The 18,691-nt window shown below is 43.3% G+C and overlaps 1 protein-coding gene and 1 long non-coding RNA gene across 3 annotated transcripts in view; one reads left to right on the top strand and one right to left on the bottom strand.

Moving 5' to 3' along the window:
• The window catches only part of LOC121692969, a 17,060-nt gene extending 16,268 nt beyond the window's left edge, over positions 1–792 (bottom strand). The window contains exon 1 of the long non-coding RNA XR_006025386.1: positions 704–792. This is a non-coding gene — a long non-coding RNA (uncharacterized LOC121692969). The remainder of the gene's footprint in view (positions 1–703) is intronic.
• bmf1 (BCL2 modifying factor 1) overlaps positions 1–18,691 on the top strand; it is a 20,314-nt gene extending 1,623 nt beyond the window's left edge. Inside the window, exons 2-4 of one of the 2 annotated variants that reach the window (XM_042072069.1) lie at positions 3,406–3,595; positions 5,487–5,665; positions 14,012–18,691. In XM_042072069.1, coding sequence (XP_041928003.1) covers positions 3,427–3,595; positions 5,487–5,665; positions 14,012–14,116 — 453 coding nt within the window. In that variant the 5' untranslated portion in view covers positions 3,406–3,426 and the 3' untranslated portion in view covers positions 14,117–18,691. Of the gene's footprint in view, positions 1–3,401; positions 3,596–5,486; positions 5,666–14,011 lie in introns of both variants that reach the window. The other variant, XM_042072068.1, reaches the window with a different exon arrangement.

Genomic DNA, 18,691 nt, shown 5'->3' with positions numbered 1-18,691 from the left:
TTATTATTATTATTATTATTATTATTATATTGGTTGACGTTAGACATCATACACATGTAAGTGCCCTTTAATATTAACAATATTTTGCCAAATGGTTTAACATATTTGGCGAAAGAGATTCTATGAAACTTAGCTAGTTCTACCCTTGGAGAAAATCATGGGAGCTAAGTTTAGCAAGGTAACAGTAATATTAACGTTAAACTAGTGATCTTATCTAATTTGTATGACTGCACGCAATGGGTTCACTGAGTTTATGGCCGTGTGTCTTCCCCGGGTCCGGGAAGTCAAACAACTTTAACGTTAGCTAACGTGACTAAAGTCTTTGCGAAGATTTTGGTATATAATCTCTACGGGGCCAGGCCGTTAAATTGAGATTCAGTATACAACCAATTGACTCTGACCACCGCCCTAGTATCCGTCCGTTTCGTTATTAACGCCAAACACCAGCCGTATGAATTAACATTAATTTACAGGTTATACCTAGAACCTTCGGTGCTATCCCCAAATTAACGTTAACATTAGCTGTAACAGGCAAGTTTTCATATCGTGGCACAGTTAATTTAGCAGGCTAACTTGTTTTAAGACAGGGAAAACACATTTCGTAGTTGTTTACCTTTTTCTTTTTAGCACATGCGTGTATTACGTTACAGAACGGACGGAAAAGTGAAGGGGAAAAAACAAAACACAATGCATTTAACGTTACCGTTGTCTGTACACATTTATCCACATTTTGAAAGGCAATCTCGATGTCGGTTAGCGTGGAGGGTACATTTTTAGCCAAGCTGTCATTTCCTGAATTTTGTAGTGAGAAGTTAACATGAGTTGTAGGCGAGCACTTGCGAGTTGTTTAGACACCGCCTGCCAGGGGGTGGTATTATAACGTTTGACAGGGTGGTGGTGAGCTCTTGGTGTCAGCCATATTTCCTATGCTAAAGCTAAATTAGGCTACCCATTACATTTTAAAATTATAATGACTAAGTGTAGGCCCTTGGCAGAATCCTCTTTCAAACATGCTGAATACGTGGTCTCGTGAGCCGGCATTCCAAAAAAGTATGTAATATGATGCCGCAGCTGTAGCCTACTCAGCGCGCGTGGTAGCCTTCAAGTCGAAAACCAACTAATCTCTCTACCCGTGAACTGATGAACACTTCGAAATTAAATGTTTCTCCTGTTTCATGTTTTGTGTAGTTATTATGATGACCGCGTAGGGTACTTTGATGCAGATCTGCTTACTTACTTTCTCACATATGCTGGCAGAGTAGGCCGCTACAGAATTAAAATGTGTTCAAGGTTTTACTATAATGAGTTGTAAATGACTAGAATAAATTTAGGCTACATATCTGCTCTCTGGTTTGAGGCCTGCTGGTACTGATGTTTGACACGTTTGTGGCATGTATGGATGTATGAAGGTATGAGGCTGTGAGAGGCTATGTGTTGTGTTTGCTACGATTAGGAAGGGAATAACAGCGAGAAAGCAAGTGTGTGATGGAGAGTGTATGAGGATGTGAGGTGTCTGAGCAGTTTTGGAGAATTGTTAAGCTGAGGACATCATAGTAAAGGTGTCAGGATGGGCCTTATCAAGTTAGAATGGATAAAGTAGTAAGTAGCAATTATTAGCATGTAATTGCACAAATGGCATGTATGGGTTTGTGCTTGTGGATGAGTATGACTGGCATTTGTGTGAGAAAGTGTGTGTGAAGTGAGTGTGTCTGTTTTCAACAAAGGTGTAGAAGGTCATGTGTTGCCTTGTATTCACACATGTCTGTCAGGGAAAATGCCTGTGTGTGTGTAGTGACTGAGTGTTTTTTTTTTTTAGCAAATGTTTATAAGGGAATGTGTAACCCTGTGCTCACCTGTCTGTCTGATGGGGAAATTGTGTAGTGTGTGTGTGTGTGTGTGTGTAAATCACACAGGCAGTAGGTCAGTGTGTATTGAGCAGAAGGCAGCAGAGGGAGCTGTGTGTCGCTGAAGCTCTGAATCTCTGAATCTCTTGTCCTGTACTCAAGAGAAGTCTCAGGCAACGGCCCTTGCAGCGCTTTCAACTTGGCAGCCGCCTGCAACGAAAATCACCAAAACTCACATCTTTGAACATCAAGCAGCCCCAACACCTCGAAACCTTTTTCTGTCATAGGCCTTGTCCACCAAAACACTCACTAGGGCTGCACGGTGGATTTGGAGAGCAATATGCACGTACATATGCATGGAAATAAGTTGTCAGAATTGTAGATGGTTTGTAGGAAACAGAATGTCTTATGGAATTACCATCATTTATTTAAAAGCAAGAGAAAAGAAAACAGAAGCAAGTGCCAGGACCATAGCAAAGCCAACACACACACACACACAACACACACACACACACACACAAGCACAAGCTTTGCTTTTGGCAGGCTGACAGATGTGTAAAGTGTAAAAAAAACAGAGAGAAGTACCATTAAAAAACAGTCGTTATCCATTGGCCGTGGATCTTTTTGTACAAGAAAACTGCTTAAGTTTGACTGTGCCTTGTCATGATCGTCTTGCTTGTTGTAGAAGGAACACACACTAGTGTGCGGCCAATGTCATGCCTCTCAATTTATGGCTTTATTGTGCCAAAAAGAGAGAACGTAGGGAAGGCGCTCATTCTCATCGCTTTGCCCAATGTTTGCGCTGGAGTGGCCTTGTTATGGCTGTCTTACTCTCTGTTGGCACTAGACGGGTAAACAATATGGCTGAACTAGTGAATGCTGATTTTGCTGTCACTCACGGAACGTTGAGGCTTTGCAGAGTACGGAACGTAGCCACAAGACCTCAGGGCTGAGGAGGGAGAGGGTAAGAAAGATGTATGATTAGGCTCCCGCCAAACGGCAGTCTACGGTTAGGCCTAAATATAGCATTACGAGTCGCCCAACCACAACCAAACGAGTGTGTGGTTTCTTCGTGGTGACAACCTCTGCTATTTAAACCAAATCATACAGAGGCCCCAGCTTAAGCCACACTAATTTCCACCCTGGTATTATTTTGTTGAGCAGAAAGAAATGCTGATTGTTGGCTCCGCAAAGAGTTACTTGAGGTAGCTTTTTTTTGTTTTGCATCTTCAAAACCCCTCAGTGAAAATCCAAAAAATCAGTCAGGCCACCACACAAAACTCTGGTTGTTTTGTTTAGAAGTGGCACCTGAAACAATCGAGCAGAGAGATCATACTTTCAGATTACATCATTCCTATGTGTTTTGTTTTTAAAACTTTTCATTTTTAACTGTCAGTGAGCTCACACAGATCACATTGGCAAGGATGAGGCCTGTTTGTTTCTCTTTACTGATTGGTTACAAGACACCCCATCTCCAGGCAGCCTGCAGTGGTGTTAATGAGTCCTGGTGGCTAATTGGTTGTGGTTTGTGTACTTCTGTCTTCTGATTGGTCACAGGCAGCCCGACTGTGGCGAGCTCCACATGGAGGATGATGACGAGGATGTTTTTAGGGAGGACTCACTCTGGCACTTACCCTTCAAGGACATCAAGTCGGAGAACAGGGCAACCCAGACGCCTGGCCCCGCCCTGTTGCTAGGCAACGGCATGCTGCCCTGTGGCCTGGCACAGGAGCCAAGACAAGTCTTCCACGGTAAGATGAACCCAAATTCGCATGCACACCACTCAGATAAATGCACCGATAGACTCCCTAATAAATAACTTCATCCTATTCTTAGTGCTGATGTGTTTGTGGGTTTACCCTGACATGTTTCTGAAGGAGTGTCAACACTGGTGTCAACACTCTATGGTATTTTGACACTTATCATAGAAATGTTGACTTTGATACTAGCCACGGTTTTTGAATCTGGAGGCTTGATCTACTGAAATCCACTGGGTTGTTGCAGCCTGGGATAGCAAATCGGCAACTACTGTCAGCTTTCTTGTTCTTATTGCTGGATGTAAGACTGCCTTGTGTTTATACCTCACGATGCCAAAACAAATCAATGTCAAATGCAACATTTGTTCAGAGCTTAGTAGAGACGGCTTCCTCCCTGAGCGAGAGAGTGAATGAGTCCCAGAGAGTGGAAAAAAAACGTGAGATGGAGAGACTTAAGGGTGTGTGAGATACGCAGATGACTCCCGGCCAGCTAGCGTCTCCTCCTGTCGTAGCCTGAGGCCAGGCGCCACTGAACTGCGAGGACGACACTTTTACAGCCACTCGTTTGCCGCCTCGCGGCTCCGAGGGCCCCCCTCTGGCGTCTGCCGGTCCTGGTCACGTCGGCTTTTATTACCTGAGCGCTTGCTCGCACGGCTGCTTTGCATTGCAAACAACCGTTGGCTCGCTGCCTCGTTGTAACCTTGGCAGACGTGGGAACGCTGGTGGGCTGGCTGGCTGGCTGGCTGGCAGACAGACTGACTGGCAGGGAGCCCGTGGCTTGTGCCTGGCAGGAGTGGCAGATGCCGTGCCCTGGATGTTGGTCATCCCGTCCGGGGTTGTAGAGCTGTAAATCACTGATTGCGGAACAGCCTCTGGTCCTGACAGGTGGACTAGACAGCGAGGAATGGAAATAGCCAGAGATGATTTCTCCATCTCTGTCTAATGCTGATAGGCTTTGATGGAATAGTTCTGGATGTGTAGTAGGAGTGGAGGGTAGGAGCATACACAGTGATCACATTGGATGCAAGGGATGTGCAGTAGGAGCATTGCACAGTGATCCATGTTGACACATTTTACAGTCACCTTCATTTGCTCATGTACACTTTCATCCCAAGTGAATTATAGTCTTCTGCAGATACATGTTCCATCAGCCTGAGGGCTATCAAGTGATATCGAGTCCATAATTTTGTATTGTTAGCACCTTTTTCTACCACCTACTGGATTTACAATAGCTACAGTATAACTTCATGGTCACTGGTGTGACTTTACCCTCTTGTAACCTGGCCTCTGTGCCAGTCAGTACTTTACACTCTAGACTCGAGCATTTCTCGAATCATGGGGCAACTTCCTCTGAGTGACCATGGCACGCAGGCCCCCGTGACTCACGTGGCTTTCGAAAGCACTGATTTCCTTTTACACACGGCACAAGTATCCGGACCTGTGTGTCTACAGTCTTGTTTTCACTGCATGCTGGTCGCTTTGTCTGATTTTAATAGTTATGAAACCAGGAGACGGGCATGTGTGCATTTGGCTGTCTGAGATGTATCAGACAAAGCAGACAGTTTTGGGAGAACGTTTTCTATGCTGTAAAAGCGTGTAAAAGGGTGTGAATTTGGTTGCAGAAAAAAAGAGTTGCATCTGACTACTTATTTTATTGGAAGGATGTGCTTATGCATAGTGCCGTCAGTTTTTTTTATTGTAAATTTGTCTCCAGAAATGCTTAAAAAGGGTCTTCAATTTTATTTCCAAAATAAAATCCATCTTGAAAGCTACTGTTAAGCTACTACAAGAGGGGGCAGTGGATGCTGCATAAAGCTGATTACTAGTGAGGAGTAGCATTGCTCTGACATAATCAATTTTGTGTGTGTGACTATGTTGATGGCAGGTAACGCAGCCTTGCGATTACAGTCTGTCCACCTTGAGCGCTTTGGGGAAGCCATGGCTGAAGACCAGTGGGGTCAAGCCCATCGTCCCCAGCAGCCAGCAGCAAGGAGCGTGGAAGTGGAGATCGGCCAGAAACTGCAGATGATTGGAGATCAGTTCCACCAGGAACAACTACAGCTGGTACGTAAAAAACACACACACAAATCACTTCTCGGAGGATTGTCTCCATCACATCTAAAGACCTCTAAAAAGAAATCATCTGTCACAATCAATGCTGCTAATTGGACTGCACATAACATATCAGTTGCTCATTCTTCATGGAGATAAACGTGTTTGAGGACTCTCAGCTCTACTCACACAGGCCTTGACCTCGGATGTCTTTCCACTTTGGCTCCTGAGTCACATAGAAACGGCTCCAGTTTGGCCTGCATATGCGTCTTGAGCCAGGCTGGGCTGGGCAGCGGTGCTGATTTGTTGTTGACTCAGGTGGTTTGTCCATCAGCTGCCCGTGACGTGGCTGGTGCCCAGGGGGGACATGAAAGGCCAGAGGGGAGGTTTGGAAGGGAGGTGTGGGGGGTGAGCTAGCCACGGTGCCGGGGCCCGAGGGCAGGCACGTCTGCCTCCGGTGTTTGTGTTGGCCACCACGCTTCCCCCACTGTGTGTGTGTTGGTGAGACCAGCTCCAACCTGGCTCGCTAATTCCCCCGAGACTCGAGGCCTGAGCAGAGGCAGGACGTCCCCTCCACTTTTCCGCTCGCTCTTTCATTCTTGTTGTCTTTCTTTGTTTTTTGTTTTCATTCTTAATTTCCATTCACTCACTTCTCTTTTCCATTCTCACTGCTAACCTCTCACTACTAGCCTCAGGTTTCTCTCTCTAAACCTTCTGCTCTCACTCCCTCTCTCTCTCCTCCAGTGTCATCCATAATGGTGTTCTTCCTGTTTGTTACTGTGGTCCCCTCAGTGTGTTTGCCCTCAGTGATCCTACCATTGGTGGTGTGTGGGAGGTGACGTAAGGCTCACCCTGGTCACAGTGACATGATCCAGCAGCCAGAGTTATTGAGGTGTGTGTGTGTGTGTGTGTGTGTGTGTGTGTGTTTGTCCGTGGTGGCCATCCTTGGTGCGGATGAGTTGCGATTTTGGTCAGGTTGCCTTGAGTCATTATTTTAACTGCTTGAAAATCAAAAGAAGGATCACAGTTCATTGCCTCAACCACAGACACACAAGCATGCACACTCACTCTTTAAAACTCTTGCTTCTCTGACACACTCTCTGACACACACACACACTCTCTCTCTCTCTCACTCACTCACTCACTCACTCACTCACTCACTCACTCACTCACTCACTCACACACACACACACACACAAGTGTACATTCACTCTCTTGCCTCTCTGATACACACTTGCAGGGTGTGTTGGAGGGCATCGAGTTTGGCCAGGGCTGTGGAGTTGGCTAGGGCTCTGAGGGGGTTGGATGTTGGTGAGGTGTGTGTGTGTGTGTGTGTGTGTTAGTGAGGATGTTTTTGTGCTTGGGTAAGCGTGAGTGTGGGGGAGTTGAGGTTTTTGAGGTGTGTGTGTGTGTGTGTGTGTGTGTGTGTGTGTGTGTGTGTGTGTGTGTGTGTGTGTGTGTGTGTGTGTGTGTGTTTGCATGCATATATGTGTTTATGTGAATCTGTGTGTGTGTGTGAGTGTGGGGGTACGAGGAACAGCTGTGGTTTGGGAGTCTCCAGCAAGTCCTGCCCTAGCCGTCAGGAGCGCCCACAAGAGACGCCCTAATAAGAGGCTTTGCTCCACATCCCTCAGGGCCTACCCATGCGCCGCCACCAAGCCCTGTGTGTGTGTGCGTTTTTCAGCTCCACTGCACCAGTGGACAGGAAGGCTCTGTGGCAATGCCAGCCTGAAGTCGATGCCAACTGCAGTCGAAACTGAGATAGTAAAGCCACTGCCCTGTGACATGGAGATGACCAACAGTGACCACAGTTGGTAATCTGCTGTTATCAGATATATATCTAACTCTTTTTTTTTTTTTTTTTTGTGTTTGCCCAGTCCATTGTTTGCCTCAAGACGGGGCTTTTCCTCTGACAGGGACATACGTAGCCTAATCCACCTCAGCTCTTTGCAGGATTCACTAGGCCTTGTTTCTGTTCAGCTTGAATCCCTCGGGCACTCATCATCATCCTCTCTCCCTCCTTCAATGAAGAATTGGCATACCTGTTGTCTGCTCTTGTTGAAAACAATATTCTTTGATACTATCGGGATTCTTTGGTAAATGCTCTTGTGAGAACCCTCTGATTAAGTATTATTTATTTATTTATTTATCTATCTATCTTTTTATTTATTTATAGTGTGAAAATCATCATCTGTGTGGGAAGAAATATCTGAAATCTGTGTCTCTGTGTGTGAAAGACTGAGCAAGAAACCTCTGATCACAGTTAGTAGGCACAGCGGCCCTCTTGTCCATACTGCGCAGACTGTGGATAGGTGATATAGGTGACCTCCTGTCCATACTGTGCAGACTGTGGATAGGTGACATATGGGCCTGTTCTGGTAAGCCGGCAGTGGCAAGACTATCAGCAGTGGCAAGACTATCGACATCAGCCGGTGGTATTGCCGGTGACTGATCATTAGGGTTGCAAAGGGCGGGACATTACTGCTAAATTTCTGGAAACGTTCCCGATAATCCCGTTAATTCCCATGGAAAGTTTCCAACTTCCTGGAACCCTACTGATCATGAGGTTATCCGGATGAGCCTAAACTGTGTGTGTATTGTGTTTGTTTGTCTGTCTATGTGAGTGGGTCTGTGTCTGTCTCTCTGTTTGTCTGTCTGGTTGGCTGTCTGGCTGTCTGTCTTTGTATGTGTGTGTGTGTGACTGGCTGGCTGGCTGGCTGTGTGTGAGTGTTTGTGGTCAGTGTGATCAGCACAGCACAGCACAGCACAAGGCTACTGCTGATCTTGGCTCTGTGGTGATGTTGTGCAATTAACTGTTCAGCAGTGAGGTAGGTAAGAGCCCTCAGGCAGCTCATGAACATTGCAACTGCATCTCTCTATCTTCCTTCCTCTCACTATATTGGCATGACTAAAGATACAATATTGCCAAAGTGTTGTCTGTCTCTCTCTCTCTCTCTCTCTCTCTCTCTCTCTCTCTCTCTCTCTCTCTCTCTCTCTCTCTTCTCTTTATTTATCTTCTTCTGTGTCTCAACTTGTGTTTTTCTCCTTGTCTGCCTGCTTCCCTCTCTTTCCCTCACTTCTTTTTCACCTCATTCTTTCTTTCCCTCTCTTCTATCCATCTCATTTTTTCTGTTTCCCTCTCCCCCCCCTCCCCCCTCTCTTTCTCTCTCTATTTGTCTTTCCTTGTATCTCTAGTCATATCTCTCTCCTTGTCTGGCTCTGTCTGTGCCTCTCCCTCCCTGCCTTCCCCCCTCCCTCTCTTGCAATCTCTCTGTGTTGTTATCTCAAGTTCAAGTTCATTTCAGTGTTTCTCTCTCTGAGGTTGTAGATATGCCTCTTTGTTCACAACCTGAACAATGTCTGTGTGTTCACAAACTTTGAGAGTCTGTCAAACAGCTCTCTCCTCTCTCTCTCTCCTCTCTCTCTCTCTCTCTCTCTCTCTCCTCTCTCTCTCTCTCTCTCTCTCTCTCTCTCTCTCCTCTCTCTCTCTCGCTCACTCACTCAGGAGTTTTATCTCACATTGCCATACTTTTTTGTTTATATCTGCACTCTAGTGCTCCACTTGTCTCTCCAGTCTTGTATCTGTTGTTCTCTTATTTCTTTCTCTTCCTCTCTCTTTCTCTTAAACAAATCCCTCTCTCTTCGTCAGACATCAGTGTGGTTTTTCTGATGTTCCATTAGACGTCCAGCCCTTTGGTATGTTCAACGGCGAGGTCTTGGTTGTTGTTCCTGAGCCCTCTCTATTTTCCCTCTCTCTTCCTCCTCTCTTTCTCTTCCTCCCTCCCTGTTATCTCTTTCTCTCTCTCTCTCTCTCTCTCTGTAGAGTGCCTGAGGCATGGCCGTGGATTAAGTCTCTTAGAAGTCAATGTGAGGCATAGGGCCGCTGACAGATAAATTGCTCCTCACTCTGACAGTGACGCTTCAGACCCATGGGCAACTTTAGTGTGTGTGTGTGAGACTTGAAGAGCTTCAGCAGCAGGTAGTAGCTGTCATCGAGTGTGTGTGTGAGAGGCGAACTCAGGCGAGAGGCAGAATTAGGTTTCAGGATTTTTTTTTTTTTTTTTTATCTGGTCTTTTTTCTCTCTTTCACTCCCTCCTTCTCTTTCCCATAGGGAGTTATCCTGCTGCCTTCAGAATGAGTGCTGAAAGCAGATTAAATGTCTAGTATGAGTGCATTAGATATGTGTGTGTGTGTGTGTGTGTGTCTGTAGTGTCAGGCAGTGTCTCCTTATCTTCACTCAGCAGTCACAGTTGCTCTTAGGGATCTCACACACACACACACACACACACACACTTGTGTGTTTACAACTTCAGCTGTGCTTTGGGGAGGAAAGCGGCAAAAGAGAAGTGGGGTTGGGGGGGGGGGGGGGGGTGGGGGGGGGGGGGCTACGCTTTGAGTCACACTTCCTGCTGACGGTCTAGTAGTGCGTCGCTGTGCACACAGGAGAGGAACCACGATGTCACCGCTCTGGAGGAAAAACAATGCTAACTCAAACCACCCCGCCCCCCCCCCCCCCCCCCCCCCCCCCACACACACACACACACACACACACACCAAAACAAACCCGCCCCCCTAGCCAGCCTTGCGTGAGAGTGGGGATCAAACATGCTTTGTCACCATCATCACAAGTATAGGAGTTCTGTTGAGTAACTCTGGGATTAACAGATAAAACCAACGTTATTAGCTCCAGTGTGTGTGTTTCTTGTTTGTGTGGAAGAATTGTCATTGTGGTTGGTTGGGTGTATGTATTATGAGCACACACACATGTGTCATTTGTTTTGCCAAGATTCAGCAAGTTTGCTAGGCGCCAGCTGTTTATGGCCACTTGCGTATATTTGCCATCAGCTTGTGTGAGTATGTATACGTGTGTGTGTGTGTGTGCGCGTGTGTGTGTGGATGGTGAAAGGCATTGATTGAGTATGCAGCTGTATGTCTGCTGTTTATGAGCGCTCTGCTGATAAGCAACTGGTGTTTCAGGACGTGTGTGAGGTGAGCTGGGCAGCCTGCATGGGCATGTGATAAGGGTGAAGGCCACAGTGACGACACAGAGTGTCTGGGTAAACTCAGGTCTGCCCTTATCAGCAAAGTGCATTTAGATTCAGACACAATTCTGACAGTTTAAGCCACATGACTAGGGTACCTGTAGCACACATACATACATACATACATACATACACACACACACACACACACACACACACAGAGATGTACACAAACGGAAACATTCATATTGTCACACAGATGCACAGAGACGGACACGTACTGCAAACCCACAGTTAGATCAACAGATAGCATCCAGAGACGAGCAGACTGGCCCTTGCACTTGTGTTGTAAGTGCTTGAGTGATGCTCACACATGACAGTCACACACACACTACCAAACATGTTAATAAGTCAAGTCAATTTATTTATATAGCACATATATTTATATAGCACACATATTTTAGGCAACAGGATTGACTCACACTCACATACACACCAATAGACACTTTTCATATCTAACAACGGACTCACGCATGACAAAGCCCATAGATCTTGGGGCTCTAAAGGTCACTGGCAATAACAGGAGGGACTTTCTGGAAGTTTCTTTATCAGGCTGTGTGGTTTAAGGGCACGACCCTGCGCTGACGTACAAGCTTGCTGAGTACTAGGCTTTGACAGTGTTTGAGTTTCGTGTTTCCTCATTTGTGTTTACAGTGGAAACATTTCTCTTAAAAGACTGCTTGGTGTGTCTGTGTGTGCGTGTCTGTGTTTGTATTGTACTATCATAATTGATTTACACCAGCAAAACTCTACTAGCAGAATTTCAGACACTGATTTAGTTATCTTTTTGTTGATTTAATCCTGTTGAAACACTCAGTACAGGTGGCATTCTCTTAAAGGTGCAGTCAGGGATTGTGCAGGAAGTTGCGTTTGTTTGTGTTTGATTATTGCTGAATGTGACAAAAAATGTTACGGGCTTGAAATCATGCAAAATCCCTGACTGCACCTTTAACTTGGCCTACACTTACACATTAAGGGCTGAGACAAACATTTACATTTATTCATGTAGATGACTCTTTTATCTAAGGCAGCTTACAAATAAAGACTGACATTCAAGCTACAATGCTAATGTTATTCTCCTGAATGTAGTTTGACCATGCTATTGTTATTATGTTATTGATTGAAGGAACATTATTGTTTATTATTACTATTTTCCTTCATTCAACATCATTGTTTATTTCATTAGGCTATTGATTGAATTGACATTGTTGTTTATTTTGCTATTCTCCCTAATGTAGTCTGACCAACATTACATTTAAATTGTTCCCTGTTAAATTTAAGTATTATATTTGTATTTGTATGTCGCCTTGGACAAAGGCGTCTGCCAAATGCCATAACCATAACCAAAAGGAAACCTTGTACATAGACATCTAGACACATCTAGACACTATGATCTATACACTTAAACTACACAAGGACACCCACATATAAAAGGGCTTAAACATACAGCTTAAGTCTACCAGACACAGAGTTGCAAGGTGTTTATTTATCACCTGATGAAGACCTCATTGTAGTGTTGCTGTGCTTATCAAGCTATCTACCTGAGCACTAGAGGGTTGTGTTCAGATGTTGCTTTTACTAAGGGGCATGTCAGATGGCTTGGGATGCACTTAACACTGTTCCTTCATTAACTGGAGGAAATGGATCCAGCCTCCAGACAGAGACACAAGTCGATGCCCAAATGTCTGCCACAGATTATGGGGAAATGCTTTTTTGATTTGGGTGAATGCATTTTATTTGTTCTCATTGTCATAACACATCAGGATCAAATCCACAGTAACTCGAGTGTTCTTGTGTCGGCTTTCAAATACACACTGCAGTGGGTGACTACATCTCCCCCTCCTCCCCAACACACACTCACAAGGCTCCCTGCAGAGCTGCAGTTGGGGGTGGCAGTTCTCTGGTCGTTTTTTCCCCCCTTCATTTTTATGTTGCCTTCCCACACAGAGCGGCACAGCAGCGTAAGCCAGCCAGCCCGCGCCCATGAGGAGTCAGCGAGGGTGCTGGCGCAAGCTTATGCAACGCTCTGCAATGTTTGTCCTAGTGTCTGGGAGCCAATGGAAGCCCGCCTCCGCGAAACAATGAAGGAAGCCCAGAAGTCGGGAACAGAAAATGCGTGGGCGCAAAAGTGCTTTATTACCAGCCTATTTTTAGCCTTTTCCTGAATGCGATACGATGACCGTTATTACTGTTATTCTACAGATTAGAATTAAGGATGGTATTTTCATGGCACCTGCATTGTCAGTCTATGGCCACTGAACATGTCCACACATGTCTCTAGAAAGTCCTGAAAGTACCCCCCCCCCCCCCCGAGTCGTAAACACAGTCTGGACAGTACAGAAAGAAAGCAGTGTACCAGTCTGATATCAGGGGGAGGAGTTGTTCAGATGCTTAAAGGACGCTCGCTCGCGTGGAGTTTTATGGGCTGTCTTTAAAGGGGGCTGATATCGTATCAGCGTTGGCTGTCTCACCAGGTTCAGAGCCAAAGCAGCAGCACTCCTCTCTCAAGACGCACACACGCACACACATATACTAATCACACACAGATGCACACAGACACATACACATAAACATTGCCCAAATCTTTTCACTGACTGCACAGTAACCCCCCTCACCCCTCCTTAATCCTGTTTGTTAAAATTGTCTTATCTGTGCTTGTCAGTGGTACTGCTGGCTTTATCCTCAGGCTAATCTCTCCATCCAGTCAGAGTGGCAGCCACATTGATGTGTGTGAGAAGTCGCTTTTGCACACTTCCCTCGGTAGGCATTCATGTCTGGGGAAGACTGTAGTGTGGATGTATGATATAAGCTATCTATAGAGAACTATGTGTAATATATAATAGCTATATATAAGCTTAGTGTGTGTGCGTGTGTGTACACAGTCTAATAAAATGTGTGTATACAGTACTTGTATCTAAGCATCATATCTGAAAGCCTCCCTTAGGGTAGCCTAGGTCAAACAGCAGTGTTTGGCATGCCTGGGTTACTCTCCCTGACTCAAACTGAGAGGAGTGTAATATTTGACTAGTGTGTCCTTGACAAACATAAATGAGTTGGCAGTGAATGCTGGGGCAGGTGTGTTCACAGTGGAATTACACAGTGTTACAAACACAGCTACAAGATGATTTTCTTCACCAAGTCATTATAAGTGATTCATGTGAAATTACAATTGTCATGTCATGGTGTTGCTGACTTGCATGTCAACAATGTCATTATTATTGTGAACAGTGTGTCATTAAAAATTGACATTGCTCAACCTGTTGTCTCCTGCATTCATCATCATCGATTCTCATCATTCTTTTGTTTTGTTTACAGTTTCAGAGAAACCAAAGACAACAGCAGCAGCCAGTTTTGTGGCGTCTAGCATGGGCTCTGTACACCCTGCTCTTTGAGAGACCGGCGGGCGAAGGGCCGAGGTGAGACGGACTATGCTGACCAGCCGCCACCACGGGCCAGACCGCCCGGTCCCACTCAGCGTGGCAGGGACCACCAATGGCACTGTCCAAGATTCAACACGGGTTTGGAGAAGGAAAAGAAGGAGAGGAAGAAAAAGAGCAAGGGAGCAACAGAGAGATGAGCAAAAAGGAGATGCTGGTTGACTGCAGGTCGGGGAACCCATGTCTCTTTTCTACTGTTTTTCTTAATACCCCCCACCCCCTGAGGATGAGGTGTTTTTTTCTCTCCAAGTAGAAGATGATGCCATGCTGTTCACAAGATTTTTCTATTCCTATTTTCATAAAAAAAGACACACAAAAAAGAAAAAAGTAGTGAGAAAAAAGGAAAGTGTTGAGGTGGTATTTTGTACAGTATATTGTTCTTGTTTTATTGTTTGCACTTCCATATATGTACTTCTTGAATGACCTCCGTATGTCTTGGGAATGCCTTATTGTCCCCATGCCACCATGGAATGACTGAGGAGAAGGAAAAGAAAGAAAATGATTGGGTGGCATGGGGTTCTGAAATCTCCCAGGAAACCAATCAACTTGACAACCAACTAATCTCCAAAGAGGCTGTTTTTTTTGTGTGTATGTTGTATTTCTTCCCTCTTTTTTCAGAACAAACTGTTTTGCACCTCAGCTTGTCCTGTTACTTTTTTTTCAACAAGATGTTAATATTATTTGTTCTTTCTTCAACTTCTTGGTGTGTACGAGTGTTTTTGGTTTTATTCTCAGTGTCTGATTATTTTTTTGTTTTTTATTTGTTTTGAAATATTAAGTCTTTAATGGATTCAAGTTCCAGTTTGTTGTATTAGTTATTGTGCCATGCATGGCATCATGAAGTACGTCATGGTAGGTGTGGGCTTAATCCATAAGGATTAGAAAACTGGTGATATTCCTACTGTAGATATGAAAGGCAGATTAAATAATCCAACTCAGTATCTCTCCAGAGTGTCTCTCCTGGTGTCTGCTTGCGTAAGGAGACCCAAAAGTGCTCCCCGCTCCTCATAGTCTTTTGGGGTTACAACTACTCCTGTCTTTGTGCCCCTATGAAATGAAAGAGTAGCATGAGAAGGCCAGAACATTTTTGTCATACAACCGGCAGAATCCCAGATGAGCTTCGGAATCCATTTTGCTTGCACTAGTGTACGTCTGCCAAGGGTGATTGATTTTAATCAGAAAGCATGTTGTTTTTATTGTTACCTTTTTATGATGATTTTTTTTATTTTTTGTTTTGGTCAGGGAAGCAGAACCTCTTAGGGATGATTTGTTCTGAATGAATGTGTTGAAGTATGATTGAAATAGTATCATTATATTTGCATTATATTTGATTAACGTAAACCTCTCAAAGTGTGTAATGAAGGTGACTAAAAACATGTTTTATTTCTTACAATTATTTTTTTGTTTTGTTTTTCCCAAGAGACCTGACTGTTTTTACTCCCCCCAATTCAGATCAGACAAAAGAGTAAACATATCCAGAGCAGAGCAGAGAAAAATGTTGTCTTGTTGAAACTTCTATATACCACGAAAACCAGTCCACTGAATGCAGTTATTTCAACTATTCAAATTGATAAATTTATATAGGTGCGTACCCCCTGTCCCCCCAAGATGTTTTTGAAGTGTGCTCATCTTTGTTGCCAGTTGGAGAGACTCCAAACAACTTGAGTGTTTGGTGCTTGAGCAATACTGTGCAAACAAATCTGTGAATCGACTGCATCTTTTTTTTCCTCAGGATGTGTATCTGGGCTTTTGTAATTAACAAAAAAAAAGTATATGACTATATACCTTTTCAGGTGATTTGTTAAACGGTGCAGTGGTGTAATTGTTGAATATAAATGACCACTACTTTTCTGCCTTTAAAACATTCTTTTTACAAGACTAGAGGAGAAAATCTCCAGAAGAGAGAATTGAACTGTAATTATTGTTATAATGTTTTTGGCATGTTTGAAGACACTGATTCATTCTCGTCAATGCTGTTATTTGTGTTTCTTTTGTTTGTTTGTTTGTTTGTTTGTTTGTTTTCTATTTTGTGTTGCCTTATTCTTTTTTTATTGCGTTCTTTTCCAACTTCATGTCCCAAGTTTGAGTAGTCCACATGCTATGTCTTATCACTTGGAAGAGATTTAACTTCTTCACCTCCAATCGCCACCTTTTACACACCTTTGGTCCATTTGGAGGAAATAACCTCATGTTGATGATTAGCAATTCATATAGTTGTAGCAGATTCAGTTCTGGGTGAGATTATGCAGCCTGTGCCGTTTTAAACAGCTCACAAAGTTGCTTTCTTTTCAATGGCCACTGTGTACAACCTTGGGTACATGAGTATGGTACAATAGATGATCTTGTGGATGTTGATGTAGCTGTAGGTTGGTGACTATTGCGTTGAGAGCTATTGGAGGCAGAATCTACATTTGAAGCTTGTTCGACATTAGGAGAGGAGTTGAAAGTTGTAGTTGTTTCCTGCAAATTTTGAACGCTGAGCCAGTTAATTGTCCTTGTAGCTCTGCCTCTCTATCTCTCGCTTTTTCCCCATCTTAGTCTTGCTGTGTCACCATACCAAATTCTTTCTGGACCCTGTGTATGTGGACTACTTCCAAAACTTCTTTAGGACATTTTGTGTTTCACTTGTTAATTTTTTTTTATTTATTTTTTGTTTTGTTCTTTTTTCTCTTATTTATTGTTTGTATATTTGCCCATTTGCTACTGTATACATTCATTTGTGCAATTTCTTGACTTTTTTTTTTTTTTTTTTTTTATTCTTAGATTTGTATATATTGTATTTGTGTTTCTCTGCTGAATGGTAGGGGCCATGCATTGCCTGATTGTTTCTTGGGAGTACATTCTTATGTCCAGAATCTCAGTTGTGTTCACTCAAAACAAACAACCGAATTTTTAAGTTTTACAATCAACTGAAAATTTCATTATCATAAAAAATGGAATTAATTTTGTATGTCAGTGGATGGTCTACAACGACCTTAAAATCAGAAGGGCCAACACTTGATTTGAGAAACTCACATGAGACGCAGACCTACGTGAACAAGTTTAATTGCCAGTGACATGTTTGTTCTGTGGTACGTGTATGAAAATAATCATAAAGACGAAAAAATCTGGAACGAGCTGAAGGTTAGTTGATTTTTTGCCCCCGGAAAGCTGTGCCTTTCTCTTGGCGTGGCGTGTCGAGGTGTGTTCTTTGTTAAGTGATGTGTCTCCACATAAAACCATGAAGGACCAAGCTTTCCCTTCAACCACTAGCTCAAAGCCCACTGAAGCCCTGTACACTGAAATTAGCAGCTCAAGATGCTGTTTGACACTCTGCCTTTGTTAGTTATCATTGCACATACAATTGTTACCCTCGTATTTTAGTAAATCATCAAGTTAGTCATTACAAGTTGACCACAGTGATTATTTCACTTCGAAAAAATGGTGGCACTGACCGTAGTGTTGTACAAACTCTGTCCAATTGTTCTGTGAAGTCACTGGGCATTGGTTATTGGTTAGACTTTGTTGTTTGTTTTCTACACTTTTTCAATTGACATGCACTGGAAAAAAAAAAGTCTTTGACACTCACGTGTTTAATCCCTGACTGTTGTAGCAAAACATACATACATGCATTTTATTTAATCTGACCATCAGGTGCCAGACAAGCAATGTCCTGTGTTATATCTGTATGGACTGGACTTGACATTCTTTGTGCACTCCCTGAAGTGTAGCCTACTATTAGGTTGAGATGTCACCCAGTGTTAGTGTTGTTTTTGTGGGATCAGGGGGAGGTTCAGTGGAGGAGAGAGGCCCACAAGAACAGTCAGTTTAGTATTGAAAACCGTCAGTGTCTTGGAGTATCACTATTTTTTTTGTCCATTGTAATTCAACAAAAATACCTGAGGAAGAATGAATCTTAAATGTTTTTTTTACATGCAAGCAGTTCCTTGCTCATGACTTTTTCTGACTTTTTTTAAACTTTCATACATCTGCTTTTTAGAGGCAGTTTTGGCCTATAAATTGTTTTTAATACCTTTTGGAATTTCTATGAAACATCAAATGAAATCAAGGGCTTTTTTTTTTTTTAAAAGAAAGGAAATTAACTTACAACATTCCTTGCTGAATGAATTTTGGTGTGGAAAGGGCGGTACGGGCTTGTAAGATTCAATTTTTATAGCAATTTTTAAACTACAAAAAAGCATCAGATTTTACTTAAATTGGCACATATTAAGCATTGGCATAAAAGAAAAAACATACTGTTAGTTACATTTATTGCTGAAATCCTTGAAGTTGCCTTCATTTCATACAGGTTTAACAAAGTCTTGAGGCTCACACATACTCTATACCAAGAAATGAGACCCAGCAAAAATGTAGCATTTTTGTAAACTTTGACTGTGTGTCTTCGAGACTGTACTGTGCACTCATTACTATTGTTTCCCTGGTTTTTATACAGTATGGAGGTCTAGACTATTTGTTATATAGTGCAATATGCTGTACATAAGAGCTTTTCTCAGAAAGACTTCAATTTTTTGTTTAATTGGTACATTTTTTTTTTTCAATAAAATGTATTAAACTAAAA

This window comes from Alosa sapidissima, chromosome 19, assembly GCF_018492685.1.
Source record: "Alosa sapidissima isolate fAloSap1 chromosome 19, fAloSap1.pri, whole genome shotgun sequence".
Taxonomy (NCBI): domain Eukaryota; kingdom Metazoa; phylum Chordata; class Actinopteri; order Clupeiformes; family Clupeidae; genus Alosa; species Alosa sapidissima.
The sequence above is the reverse complement of the archived record's forward strand: the minus strand, read 5'-3'. Positions and strand labels throughout refer to the sequence as shown.